Source organism: Nannobrachium achirus, assembly GCF_963921795.1.
Source record: "Nannobrachium achirus genome assembly, chromosome: 20".
Classification (NCBI taxonomy): domain Eukaryota; kingdom Metazoa; phylum Chordata; class Actinopteri; order Myctophiformes; family Myctophidae; genus Nannobrachium; species Nannobrachium achirus.
The window spans coordinates 11,450,591-11,465,809 of record NC_137827.1 but is presented as its reverse complement, the minus strand read 5'-3'; the positions used below and the strand labels follow the sequence as shown (position 1 = coordinate 11,465,809).

The 15,219-nt window shown below is 46.0% G+C and overlaps 1 protein-coding gene across 1 annotated transcript in view; it reads left to right on the top strand.

The window, feature by feature from the left end:
* tiam2a (TIAM Rac1 associated GEF 2a) overlaps positions 1 to 15,219 on the top strand; it is a 141,594-nt gene that overhangs the window by 39,675 nt on the left and 86,700 nt on the right. Inside the window, exons 11-12 of the mRNA XM_080750603.1 lie at positions 4,155 to 4,340; positions 5,314 to 5,457. Coding sequence (XP_080606729.1) covers positions 4,155 to 4,340; positions 5,314 to 5,457 — 330 coding nt within the window. The remainder of the gene's footprint in view (positions 1 to 4,154; positions 4,341 to 5,313; positions 5,458 to 15,219) is intronic.

Below are 15,219 nucleotides of genomic sequence, written 5' to 3'. Positions count from 1 at the left end.
TTCATATCAGCGCTGTGCGCCAAAAATGGCAGATCCTCAAGCAGATCTACAAGAACGTCTCGCCACGCTCTGAGCTTGTTGATCCGCCATTTCCGGTTGTGCGACACTGGTGCGCAACGGACGTACGAATAAGGCTTTAATTGACCGTGTGCTTCAGATGAACGAGTTCACTTTCATTTGCTCAGTAATAAAAGCCATTCCCTCTAAAGTTCTCCTCTCCCATGCAGCCACTAGAACGCTCCATTACGGGCCATTTCCTAGAATAGCGAGATGGCAAATGGACTTCCATCAGAGAGGATTTATGTAGCAGCCTGCCAGAAATGAGAGTCAGACCCTTCACTTAACATTCACGAGTGCATGAAAGATACAGGTTTTAGCTTTAAAACGCTATAGTTGAACCACTGGAACAGATGTCACTGCTGCTTCAGATAAGTGCCTCCTTAATCAAGCATTCGTTCAGTGACGGGAGTGCATGCCTCTTAATGTTTAGAAGTCTTTTTTACTGGTATTTAGAACCGTGTTTGTCTGCATTTAAAGTACTCCAATCAAATTATTGGCTCACGCAGCAATTGCCAAATGAAACGTGTGGAGATAGGTAATGAGCCTATCAGTGGATCTCTTTAATTTCACCCACATCGTTCCTGTGAAGCCTTGTTTCTGTACTTGTATACTTGTGTTGTACTGTATTTATAAAGATTGTTATCATAATTTCGCTCCCAAGTGGTGTGGACTGCACACTTCTTCAATGAATAAAATGAAAATATTATTATTATTTTTTTAACTTTTTGAGCAAGGCCAACGCGTGTCGACCTAACGGGTCTTTGTCAACAATTCAAAGACTCTTATTCCCTTTACTCAAAGAAATAATTGCGACCCTCCCCCATCTTTTAAATGGTTATTGGACTTGTCTTGTTCTCCATCTTCCCTATGGAAGATTGTGACATTTCTGGCGTTCGCCTTCAAAACACTGCAGAAAGCAAACAATGAACGTAGCGTCAGAGGCTCAGAGCGTGGCTCGTTAACCGAGGCCAGCTGCACGTTTTCATAGGTCGAACCGTTTTGCTAGCGTCGTCGTAACACGGAACGTTGTATGGATCCCATTGTGTCGGTTCGCTCTCTGGGGCTCTGGAACAGGCACGTGCACACATAGACATCAAAGGGGGCTTGAGCCCCTGTCCTTTTACCCGTCTGTAAAAAGTGCCCTTTCCAGACCATGAATGTTTTTACTATGGTGAAAGAAATGCAAATGCCCCTCTTTCCATGCCATACCTGAAGGCAGCATTCAAGACAATTGCCTTGTCCAAACTCTCCTGAACTTGAATGCAGCATCTTATGTTGAAAGAATTGGCCTCTCTGTGTAGAAATCCATGCCGTTACGCCACATCTCCAGTATCGACTTGATTGTGCTTAGTTCAGCGCGGTATCAAGCTACTGAAAATAGCTGACCTCTAAGCTCACAACTGCGACGCGTTGTGAACTTGGAGGTCTGCTATTTTCGATGTTTTCCGCAAAAGGCCCTTTTAGGAATGTCAGCCCCTGCCTCTCTAACATTCTCTGCACGTCCCTGCTCTGGAATTTCATATGTTCACATGACAAAGACATAAAAAACCCTCCTAAGTCTTGCTCAAGCCCTGCAGAATGCCATGGAGGTGAAAGGAGCGTTAATGGCCGGACCCCGCGGGGCGTTCTATATTGTAAATGAACTCACAACGCCGCAGACGAAGCCCTATTAAAGTCAGTTGTTTAAGTTTGAATGCTCTCATTAAACCAGGTCTCCTGCCAACAAAATGGAACAGTTTCACATACTTTACATTGTGTGTGTGTGTGTGTGTGTGTGTGTGTGTGTGTGTGTGTGTGTGTGTGTGTGTGTGTGTGTGTGTGTGTGTGTGTGTGTGTGTGTGTGTGTGTGTGTGTGTGTGTGTGTGTGTGTGTGTGTGTATCTTTTAGTGGTCTGTGTAACGTCACCATACTCTACACTTTTATAGTAGATTAACTACACACGCACACACGCATGCACTCACGTCACACACACACACACACACACACACACACACACACACACACACACACACACACCCTCACCCTACACATGCAATCAACCCTCACTATCAATCAACCTATGTCATGCCTCCACCAACATCTGTAAGCAATCACAGCTTTGATGGAATGTTCTCCTGTGACCCTTCAGCCCCCCCCCCCCCAATCCCCTCCACTGTTTCAGATTATAGCTATGAGTCTTTTAATCCTCAACTTTTTTTTTATTTGAACATTTTAACTTTTTTCTTTATTTATTTACACATGTTTTGAGATCTGCTCGAACCGTGTTAACTTAAACCCTGGCGTCCCTTTTTTTTTTCCTAGGGGTAAGATTTTCTGCGAAATGACGCTTTGTTAGCTTGTAGATCGGCTATCTTTCGGGGGCGAAGACATTTGGAGTTGAGCAAAATTTGTTAATACAAGCATTTAACAATTTCTTCCATATTTTATATGATGGCTATTCAAAGATAGCACATATATGGCAGATCTGCCATCTTGTTTCTGATTATTATTATAAAACGTATCTTGAAAGCATTATGATTTTTTTAAAACACAATTCGTCTCTTCTGTAGGTCCCCTTCACAAAATATTTTCTGATGGTCGTTTGTCACCGAACACACATCAATTTGGGGGTCCTTGAAAAAAAAAAAAAAGTTTGAGAACCACTGGTCTGGAGGCTTTAAAAGTAGTCGTTAACTATTTAAAAAAAATTAGATATAGCACCCTCTAAGCTTGTACTATTTTTTATTTTTTTTGTTAATCTCGACAATTTGTGCTAGTCTTTAAATATTTGACCCTCCTAAATCCTTCTTCGAATTGGTGCTCAAACCTTTTCCCTCAAAATGTATTTTGGCCGCAGACCCCCATTTCAAAATATGTTGTTCCAGGGACCCCCCTCCAGAAGCAAATATTTGAGTTACAAAATGTTCTCTTTAAAAATATATATATTCAAAGATTTACAATGTTCATGATGTTTCAAAAATAACGGTTAAAGTGGTTCCAGTAGTGGTTAAACTTAAACAATGGTGTGTGTGCTCGCTGTCCTCTCCCCAGATCCAGCAGTGGTTAAACTTAAACAATGGTGTGTGTGCTCGCTGTCCTCTCCCCAGATCCAGCAGTGGTTAAACTTAAACAATGGTGTGTGTGCTCGCTGTCCTCTCCCCAGATCCAGCAGTGGTTAAACTTAAACAATGGTGTGTGTGCTCGCTGTCCTCTCCCCAGATCCAGCAGTGGTTAAACTTAAACAATGGTCTCTGTGTGTGCTCGCTGTCCTCTCCCCAGATCCAGCAGTGGTTAAACTTAAACAATGGTCTGTGTGTGTGCTCGCTGTCCTCTCCCCAGATCCAGCAGTGGTTAAACTTAAACAATGGTCTCTGTGTGTGCTCGCTGTCCTCTCCCCAGATCCAGCAGTGGTTAAACTTAAACAATGGTCTCTGTGTGTGCTCGCTGTCCTCTCCCCAGATCCAGCAGTGGTTAAACTTAAACAATGGTCTGTGTGTGTGCTCGCTGTCCTCTCCCCAGATCCAGCAGTGGTTAAACTTAAACAATGGTCTCTGTGTGTGCTCGCTGTCCTCTCCCCAGATCCAGCAGTGGTTAAACTTAAACAATGGTCTCTGTGTGTGCTCGCTGTCCTCTCCCCAGATCCAGCAGTGGTTAAACTTAAACAATGGTCTCTGTGTGTGCTCGCTGTCCTCTCCCCAGATCCAGCAGTGGTTAAACTTAAACAATGGTCTCTGTGTGTGCTCGCTGTCCTCTCCCCAGATCCAGCAGTGGTTAAACTTAAACAATGGTCTCTGTGTGTGCTTGCTGTCCTCTCCCCAGATCCAGCAGTGGTTAAACTTAAACAATGGTCTCTGTGTGTGCTCGCTGTCCTCTCCCCAGATCCAGCAGTGGTTAAACTTAAACAATGGTCTCTGTGTGTGCTTGCTGTCCTCTCCCCAGATCCAGCAGTGGTTAAACTTAAACAATGGTCTCTGTGTGTGCTCGCTGTCCTCTCCCCAGATCCAGCAGTGGTTAAACTTAAACAATGGTCTCTGTGTGCTCGCTGTCCTCTCCCCAGATCCAGCAGTGGTTAAACTTAAACAATGGTCTGTGTGTGCTTGCTGTCCTCTCCCCAGATCCAGCAGTGGGAGCAGAACCTGGAGCGGTTCAACATGGACCTGTTCCGCATGCGCTGCTACCTGAGCAGCCTGCAGGGCGGCGAGCTCCCCAACCCCAAGAGCCTGCTGGCCACCGCCAGCCGGCCCACCAAGGCCACGCTGGGACGCCTGGGCATCTTCTCTGTGTCCTCCTTCCATGCACTGGTGAGCACAGCATCTTCTCTGTCTCCTCCTTCCATGCACTGGTGAGCACAGCACACACCAGTCACCTTCAGAGTAGTTACAGTAACTGGATTGATTACATCCACGGTTACGATATTCAAGATATTCAAGTTAAGACTTGCTATCTGTGCAGTGCTTGCTCCGCCATCATATTTGTTGTTAGATTGTTCCTGATTAATATGCAACCTAACTGCCATGAGTGATATTGTGGATGTACCCTTCTATTTAATCCTTTTGGGGATGTTGATGTTGTCATCTGCCCATTTGTCAATTTGGTCAAAAGAAATTGGTTGAACAGAACTCATATTTTGGGACCATCGCTCCATTGCTAATGGTTTGTAATGCACCCCATGTGGTAAGGTGATCCAAGATGGCCGCGCTGTGAATAAGGTCTATTCCACAAATCTCCTAATGCTATATATAGAGGGTGGAACTACTCCTCCTGAAAGCCGAGTAACGGAAGTAGTCACTGCTGCACGGAACTCTCATTGGAAACATAACTGAAGCACACTAGCACGGAGTCATTCGAGCGGCATATTCTTGTTATGTGTGTATAGTTTAAGAAATCATTTGAACACATCATGGAAGTAACACAAACAACACCAGAGAAAGATGAAATAACGTACAGCCCCAAGAAATATTGAAAGAAGACATGCCGCTTCCAATAGGACTTGTTACCGCTACTGCATCAAGGAAGCAGGTGTGTCACAACCGCTTTATCGCATACTCATGAATTCCGTCTCCAAAACTGTATGACGGGATTAGCCGGGGACACCCTAGGTGGGTTTGGTGAAAGGGCCTTTCTATGTGGAGTTTGCATGTTCTCCCTGTGTCCCCTAGGGTAGGTAGCCTCAGTAATCCTGGTCTCTTTACTGCCTCCTCAAACCTCATATTCATCGGTCCCGACGGTGTGATTGTCGGCGCTGACGTCTTCTGTCTCGTCCTTGTGTTTTAGATCTGCTCCAGAGACGAGTCCACGCTGCGGAGACGCTCCGTGTCTCTCACTCAGAGGCAACGTAAGAGAGGCCTGTTCTCCTCGCTCAAAGGCCTGGACAACCTGACCAGGAGGCACCGAGACAAGAGGCCCTCTGCATCACAGGTACTGCCCTGCACCATGCATAACGCAGGCCCTCTGCATCACAGGTACTGCCCTGCACCATGCATAACGCAGGCCCTCTGCATCACAGGTACTGCCCTGCACCATGCATAACACAGGCCCTCTGCATCACAGGTACTGCCCTGCACCATGCATAACGCAGGCACTGCAGCAGTGTTTCTCAAACTTTTACATTTCATGGTCTCCCCTTAACTAGGGTCCATTTGGTTCCATTTGTACACTGCCCTCAGGGCTTTTTCTGTTATGCTTTTACCATTTTTGTATAACTCCACCTCTGTATTGTTTGCAAAATGGTAATTAAGTATTCAATCGGGAAATCAATGCACGCATGCACGCATGCACGCATGCACGTGTAGCGCCCCCTATCCCACCCCGATGACAGAGGACGAGAGGCGCTAGACATCTACCTAGGTTCGGTGGTGGTTGCCCTTAAAATAACCCACAGAGAGTTGGAATTGAGTTGAACAGACTTGACCTTGTTTTATTGCCTCCAACAGCAACAATAAGTCAACTCAATAAACAATAACAAATTGGTGCACACAGGAGCAATATGTACAGTAGCAGCGCTGCATATAGAAAACAACAAAGAGAGCTCTGAAATAAAAATAGAAAAATAAAGTGTCCATAGGGTGTTAAACCCTTTAACCTTAAAGTACCCTGGTAGGGTTTCTCTTTTCCCTTTGAGAGGGTTCCCTTTGAGAGGGATTCAGAATATGCTAGTTCAGTTCCTTATCCAGTTCAGTTCAGTTCTCTAAGTTCAGTTCCCCATGTGAGTGCAGTGGGGAAAAGGGATACCTCGGGCGCGAGGCGTCAGTGTAAATGTGTGGGCACTGCTCCTCGGGCAGAGGTAGCAGCTTCAGATCTTATCTGTTTCAGTAGGTCGAATCCAACAGGTTCCTCTGCAGCGGTCATGCGGCTGGCCACACCGCTCCCAACCGTCCACAGATGTCACTTAGGTAGCTCGCCATCCATCAACAGAATTCAGACTTGTAGTTTTCTGGGGTTGTCAAAAAACCAATCAGGGTTCACAACAAACAAAGTTTGCCTGAATTCGTTTTTCCTCCAGGATCACAGGGACTCAAGTTTATCAGAGAAGAATCTCTCTGGCCTTCATTCAATGTCAACGATCTCTAAAGAGGAAGTACCCATAATGCAATTCTCTACTTCTACACCATGAATTACAGAGACAGTAGTAGTGCAGTGTAGTGCACCCTCTAGTGGAAACGAAATGCCATTACACCTCTAAACCACATAAATAGGTGCATTCTTAGTGACCCTATAGTTCACATGGGTTACACCCTCCCCCCTTGACTCTGCATGAGTCCCTTCATGCGTTACTCTACGGTCCATGGAGGAACCATCATACTCAGTCATAGTATCTAGAGCTAGATTAAAACTCTCTAAGATACTCTGTGCAAAGGAGACTAAGGGTTTACCCAACTGAAGGTAGTGAAAACGGTCAGGGGGTTTACGTGGTCGGTCAGATTTACGTGTAGGGTCATTCGTTTCTCCATCTGCAATGGGTAAATTTCCATCTTCTGTGCTTGCTGTCTCAGAGGTTTGTTCAACTTCCACCTCAGTGTTTTGTTGAACTTCATCAACTTCTCCATCCTCGGGGATAGAAGATACATCATTGACGTTCTCAGCATCAGCTGGAGTTTCACCTGCTGAGTCATCATTGTCTTCCTCAGCAGGAGCTGGGATTTCACTTTCTGATTCATCGTCCTCAGCAGGAGCTGGGATTTCATTTGTCACATCCGGTAAGTTATCCTCCTCTTCAGCAGGAAGTTGCTCGACCATAATCTCTGGCTCCTCTCCATCAAGCGTCTCAGGTGGAGCTTCATCGGTTTCAGTAGACAACTCAGCAGAACCGCCCACATCTGGCTCGTCCTGAGGCTGGGAGGTCGAGGAGTTAACTGGCATGGTCGGTAAGCGGTTACTCTCCTCTGCTAGAGTAACAGTTTGTCGCTGTCTTCTAGGGATTGTGTAAGTTTCAACAACTGGTTCTCCAGGTATAACTGACAACTGGTCAGGACAGAAACCTTCAGAGTCATCCTCAGAATCAGAGGGTTGTTCCTCAGGGAGCTGAGGTTGACTACGCCTGGTTCTTGGCCGGGGAACCTTTAGTTTGGCCTGTTCAGTTTCCTCTGGTTCTATTAGGTCACCACAAGGGAGTAAGAGATCCCTATGTAGGGTTCGGTTGGGACCATTCCCATCCATGGGCTGTACTGTATACACAGGTAAGTCTCCCAATTTTTTAAGAACTTTGTAGATAGTAGATTCCCACTTATCTGCAAGTTTGTGTTTGTTTCGCAAGCGCAAGCTCCGTACTAGCACTTGGTCACCTTCCTCCAAGGTTGACTCTCTTACATTCTTGTCAAAGCGGCGTTTGTTTCGGTCAGCAACCTTTTTAGAATTCCTGGTGGCAATCTCATAACTCTCCTGCAGACGAGCTTTCAGGCTTTTCACATACTGGGAGTGAGATTTAGGAGAGCCATTTCTAACAGGTAAGCAGAACACAATATCCACTGGTAGCCTAGGCTGGCGCCCAAACAACAACTCATACGGGCTGAACCCGGTCACATCGTTCTTGGTGCAATTATAGGCATGGGTTAGGGGTTTTACATAATCACGCCAGTGAGTTTTATCCTTTTCTCTTAAGGTACCTAACATGCCGAGAAGAGTTCTATTGAACCTCTCCACCGGGTTTCCTCTTGGGTGGTAGGGACTTGTGCGTACTTTCGTGATACCGGCAAGGACGCAGAGCTCTTTGATGAGTTGAGACTCGAAATCCCTGCCTTGGTCACTTAAAAGACGTTCCGGAAAACCGTAATGCACGAAGAACTGCTCCCAAAGACTCTTTGCGACTGTCGTAGCCTTTTGATCTTTTGTTGGTATAGCGACAGCGTACTTGGTAAAGTGATCAGTTATTACCAAGATATCTTTGGTATTATGACTGTCAGGCTCCAGGGATAGATAATCCATGCATACTAGTTCCATGGGTCGCGTTGTGTTTATGTTCACAAGGGGTGCTGACTTTTCAGGAGGTGTTTTCCTTCGGACACAACGGCCACATGACTTGATCTTTTTCTCCACTTCGGCGGCCATTTTAGGCCAATAAAACCTTGACCGGACTAGGTCGAGAGTTCGCTCCAAACCCATATGCCCCATATCATCGTGGAGGCACGTGAGAATGGTGGATCGTAGGGACTTAGGTGCCACTAATTGGTAGGTGGTTTCACCTTCCGATTTGCGAGTTCTATAGAGAAGACCATCTCTCAATTCCAGACGTTTCCACTCCTTTAGCATCAACTTCAACTCTAGGGAGTCAGGGTTGAGGTTGGAGTTGGCTTCATCTCCAGCTTCCAGCAGGTTAATGACATGTCCAATGTCTGGGTCAGACCGCTGATATTGTTGGAGTTCTTCCTCGCTGTAGGTAGGTATAGTGGAACAACCTTGTGTCTCCTCATCGCCATATATGTCTGGTACCGCATCAGCAGTAAGAGCAAGGGACTCTACCAAGGTGATAGAAGGTAGGTTGTCATCTGCTTCACTTAGTAGATGGCGGTGGCACAGGACATTAATGGGGTCAGCTGGTAGATCTTGCTGGTCGGGAGATGAAGATAGATGGTGAGAAGCAAATTGTTTGATTCGCTCCTGTTCCTCAAGGGAGGCATCATCATCGACCAGAGTATCTTGAGGCCGTCTTGAAAGGCCGTCTGCATCCTGGTTGCTTTTGCCAGCCCGATACTTGATGTTGAAGTCGAAGGTGGAAAGAGCAGCCAACCATCGGTAACTAGCAGCATCCAGTTTGGCGGACTTCAAGACGTATGTCAATGGATTATTATCGGTTACTACCGTGAACGTGTTCCCGTAAAGGTAGTCTTGAAATTTCTCCACAATAGACCACTTCATGGCTAGAAACTCTAGCTTATGAGCTGGGTACCGCTTTTCACTAGATGAGAGTCCTCGGCTCGCGTAGGCGATTACTCGCATCTCGCCATCCTGTTCTTGATATAGGGCAGCCCCTAGACCAAATGTGCTTGCATCCGTGTGGAGAATATACGGTAATGCTGCATTAGCGAATCCAAGTACTGGCGCTGTGGTGAGTTTGTCTATGATTGCCTCAAAGGCTTCCTGGCAGGCAGGAGTCCACCGTTGGGTAAGGGGTTCTTTGGGGTTAAAGTATTTCCCGGGACAAGGCTTTACTTTATGACCTTTCCTGTACGGTGGGTAGCCTCCGGTCAGATCATTCAAAGGCTTTACTATCTTGGAATAGTTTTTCACGTACCGGCGATAGTACCCGGCAAAGCCTAAGAAAGATTTAAGATCACTGAGTGTTTGGGGTTTCGGCCAGGTGCGGAGGGCACTGACCTTCTCAGGGTCGGTCTCTACCCCTTTGCTGGAAACAATGTGACCTAGATAACGGACTGAGCTCTGGAAGAAACGGCACTTGGTTGGGGATAGTTTCAACCCATATTCTCTCAACTGCTGGAGGACATGGAGAAGCCTTGTTTCGTGCTCTTCTAATGTACTCGAGAAGACAATAACATCGTCCAAGAAGACCAGTACTTCCTTGAGATTAAGATTTCCCATACATCGCTCCATTAACCTCTGGAAAGTACTGGGCGCATTGGTAATGCCCTGGGGCATGCGGTTGAATTCGTAGAACCCCAAGGGACATACGAAGGCGGTCTTTGGCTTGTCACGTTCCTCCATGTCTAGCTGGTAATAACCAGACTTTAGGTCCATTACGGAGAACCACTTTGATCCTGCAAGGGCTGAGAAAGTCTCTTCCAAATTGGGAAGTGCATATGCATCGCGTATTGTCAAGGAATTGAGCTTGCGATAGTCGATGCATAGACGTACGTCACCATTTTTCTTTTTAACCACCACGATTGGTGAGGAATAAGGGGATTCTGATTCGCGAATCACTCCCGCCTCTAGGAGTGTTTGCAGGTGTTTCCTCACTGCTTCATAATCGTTTGGGTGAATTGGTCTGGACCTTTGTTTAAAGGGAGTTTCATCTTTTAGATTTATGTGATGTTTTACTTTGGACGAATGTCCGAAATCCAGATCATGCTGGGCAAAAACATCAGCATAAGCGTGTAGACTCTGTGTTACTCTGTCCTGCCATTCTTTTGAAAGAAGGGAATCACTGAAGTCAAATGTCAGTTTTGTCTTGGCTGGTTCATCTACTGACTGAGCAGTAACAGGGCAACATTTCACAGGATCAGCCTTTTTGGTTGAAGCAGGTAAGTTGTCATAGATTTTATCGGGAGTATGAAGCTCTGCAATGACACAGGTAGCGGGAAGTGTTATGTCATGCTCAGTTTCATTCCTGACCCATACAGGTAATTTGAAAGGACTCTGCTTAGGCAAGGTAACAAGGCAGCTCTCTACAAGGATTCCACCAGGCAAAGTTGATTCGGCAGGCTGTTCAACAACTGCACATCCGTAGGGGGTGTCGGCTTTAACATAGCCTTCCAAGATGACTCTCTCCTTAGCAGGTATTACTTGCTGTAATTTGCATTTGAGAGTCATTAAGCCCATCTTCCCTGTAGAGCTGACCTCATTCCTGAGCTTAAGCGTACGGAGGATCTGTCTATAGCCATAGACAGTTGACAAGTCGTTTGGGTTTTTACCATCACAGTGTTCATCGTACAGCACATCCAGTGCATTGGTTCCAATTAGTACAGGTAAGTCAAAGCTACTGCGTAAGTCAGGGACTACTAACGCTAAGGTAGAAACTTCAGGCTCGGTTTCGATAAAGTTCTTGGGGAACTTAAGGCTGAGGGGCACATAGCCTAAGTATGGGACATTTTGACCATTAGCTCCTTCAACCTCTAAGGCATCAATGGGTTGGATGGGTGTCTCTGACAGATTACTTTTGTAGAACGAAGCAGAGATAGTGGTCACTTGTGACCCAGTGTCAAGGAGACAATTACAGTTGACTCCCGCCACAGTGACATTAGCAGTATACTTCTGTCCTACAAGCCCCTTAGGTATAGGTAGCTTAACCTGGCAGTTTACATCATGAGACTGAATGGATGCCTTAGTCTGAGTTTTGGGACATTTGTTCGTTTCAGTTCCTGTCTGTCCCTCGTCAGGAACTGATGTCAGTTTAAATTTTGCTGATTTTGTTCCTCCCAAGCCATTTGCTTTTGTTTGAATTCTTTGTTCTTCGCCGCGACTAGTTCTGGGTTTGCTTCGTTGGGGCAGGAGGGCTTAATATGTCCATTTTCACCACAGTTGAAACAATACCCTGGTCGAGGCTTCTTGGTGACAACTTTCGAGGACTCACCGGTGGCGGTGGGTGAGCTCTTCACCTCAAGGGAGGCCTTGAGTGTAGACTTTTTCTTTGGCTTAGCAGATGTCTGGTTTGAACCTATACTAAGTGCTGCTTTCAGAGAAACCATTTGGGATTGTAACTCTGCAAGTTGTTTTTCAATGTTTTGGGCATTTAAGGGAACAGCGCCATCTCCCGTAGTTGCTGTGTCAGTATCATCGATGCCATACTCTCCCACTTTGAGTGAGTTTGACTGGGCTTTGGTGTTATGGATGCCCAAATGCTGTTTCATTCGGCTGGACTTAGCAGCTTGCTTGTCCTCTTCAGTACGTAGCATAAGAAGCAACTCAGAGAATGAGGGTGGATCATGTTTGATTTTATGCTCGAGCTGAAGGTTGGCAATTAAATCGTTGCTCCAACAACCTCTACAGAATTGTTTAAGCAGCTGGCGTTCTGAATCACTAGCAGCAATGCCGCCTCTTTTAACAACTTTACTGAGTGCTGTCTGTAATCGCTGCAAATAAGCTGAAGGCTTTTCGGGGCAGTCCTGATTAATGTGCAGGAATTTCGCGAAAAGCTCGTCTCCATCATCGACGGTGCCATACGCTGAGTCGAGCAAAAGGAGATAGTCATGAGAAGTAGCCTTATTACCGAGGTGCTTTACAATGTTAGCAGCAGGTGGAAGAAGACTCTCCACTATTCTTCGGGCTGTATGTTTGTCAGACATTGCGCCGTCGGTGAGATGGAACTCTACATTGCTGCGCCATGTATCATAATCAGACTCAAAATTTGGAGATGGGGTTTTTCCTGAGAAAGGTCTAAGTTTAGCAGGACCATGCCACTGCGAAGGCATGTCATTGCTCTTAATGATGTGCTCAACCACTACCTTTTGGACTTCAGGTGTGGTGAGCTGTTCAGGGGGTAAGTACAAGGCACGCTTCCTATGTAGGGAGGATGCTCCTGCACCTAGGGAAGTGTACTGGAGTGAGTCATGTCCATGGGAGTCAGTCAAAGAGCCTATTTTTGTAGGTCTGTGTTTGTCGCTAGCTGATGGTTCAGTTTGGGCTGTGCTAATAGCAGACTGTTTTTCCTGGTTAATTACAGACACATCTGGTTCTTGTTCAGTGGTGTTACTTTTAGTTGACTTTTGAATTTTAGCCAATTCCTCAAGTAAAACCTTCTCAAAGTCTGCCCCACTTAGCATAGCAATGCCCTTAAGATCAGCTAAGTAAGTGTCAGTTAAGCTTGAGCTTCTATTAGCAGTGTACCACTCTGACAAAAGCTGAATGTGGTAGACAATATCTGGTTGCCGACTAGATGTGTTGCAGGGCAACTGATCTTTTAGCGACTCAATTGGTTCACCAGTTTTGAATTCCACAATGATTGTGGTTCTAGGCTTCCCTGAAACAGTGGGTACATCTAATACCCTTTCAATAGCACCAAAATGCTCTAAATGTTCAACAACTTCTTTGTCATCACCAATTACTCCGCTTACTATGACGGAATTAGGTATTTTAACGTTTTCAGTTTGAATCACATCCATGTCTATGATATCAGTATTCACCAAGGAATGCAATAAAAGTGTCAATCTGTTCAACTTTCAAGTGAAAAGGTCAAAAGGAGCTTCAAACCACTCCTGGCTACGCTCGCCACTTTTGTGTAGCGCCCCCTATCCCACCCCGATGACAGAGGACGAGAGGCGCTAGACATCTACCTAGGTTCGGTGGTGGTTGCCCTTAAAATAACCCACAGAGAGTTGGAATTGAGTTGAACAGACTTGACCTTGTTTTATTGCCTCCAACAGCAACAATAAGTCAACTCAATAAACAATAACAAATTGGTGCACACAGGAGCAATATGTACAGTAGCAGCGCTGCATATAGAAAACAACAAAGAGAGCTCTGAAATAAAAATAGAAAAATAAAGTGTCCATAGGGTGTTAAACCCTTTAACCTTAAAGTACCCTGGTAGGGTTTCTCTTTTCCCTTTGAGAGGGTTCCCTTTGAGAGGGATTCAGAATATGCTAGTTCAGTTCCTTATCCAGTTCAGTTCAGTTCTCTAAGTTCAGTTCCCCATGTGAGTGCAGTGGGGAAAAGGAAGACCTCGGGCGTGAGGCGTCAGTGTAAATGTGTGGGCACTGCTCCTCGGGCAGAGGTAGCAGCTTCAGATCTTATCTGTTTCAGTAGGTCGAATCCAACAGGTTCCTCTGCAGCGGTCATGCGGCTGGCCACACCGCTCCCAACCGTCCACAGATGTCACTTAGGTAGCTCGCCATCCATCAACAGAATTCAGACTTGTAGTTTTCTGGGGTTGTCAAAAAACCAATCAGGGTTCACAACAAACAAAGTTTGCCTGAATTCGTTTTTCCTCCAGGATCACAGGGACTCAAGTTTATCAGAGAAGAATCTCTCTGGCCTTCATTCAATGTCAACGATCTCTAAAGAGGAAGTACCCATAATGCAATTCTCTACTTCTACACCATGAATTACAGAGACAGTAGTAGTGCAGTGTAGTGCACCCTCTAGTGGAAACGAAATGCCATTACACCTCTAAACCACATAAATAGGTGCATTCTTAGTGACCCTATAGTTCACATGGGTTACACACGCATGCATGCACGCACGCATGCACGCACGCACGCACGCGCACGCACACACACACACACACACACACACATACATACATACATACATACATACATACATACATACATACATACATACATACGTGTGTGTGTGTATGCACGCAGACACACAATATATACTTGCAGTACCACAATGGAACGCACATGCATACCTCACATATTGGCTCATACAGGCACACACACCCACACACACACGCACACACACACACATTCTAAGAAGTCTACACTCGCCCAAACCACTGTGAGTGCATTACTTCTTCCCAATAGAAAAAAAAAAGATTTAATGAATTAGAAACATGAGCTAACCTGGCATCAATGTAAACACAGGGGGGACGTTCCCAACCCAGGTGCAGAGAGGGGTGGTAGTGGGGGGGGGGGGGGGGGGGGAGTGGGTTCTAAATCCTGTCAGCTTAGTAATTACACTCACGCAGGCCCGTTATTTATTGATGCAGGAATCCCCCCACCCCCCCCCCCCCCCCACCACCCTCCTCTAGCCTGCAGGTACCATTCTTCCTTCCCTAGGTGGTCTTATTTCAGCGGTTCTCAAACGTTCGCGTTGCCAAGGACCCCCGAATCAACGTGCGATTTACTCGCAGATCCGTGCGATACTTGGACACGTAGATCTGCTACTCTTGATGCTTTTGTGTGACCATTTGAACCGGGACCCCCCCCCCCCCCCCCCCCCCCCACCCTGACGAGCACTAAGAGTTGAGGCATTACATTGTGTATGACACGGTTCTATTATGAAAATAGCAGATCTACATGCTCACAATGCCTTGTGTTGTGAGGTGTTGTGGGCCTAATATTTGAC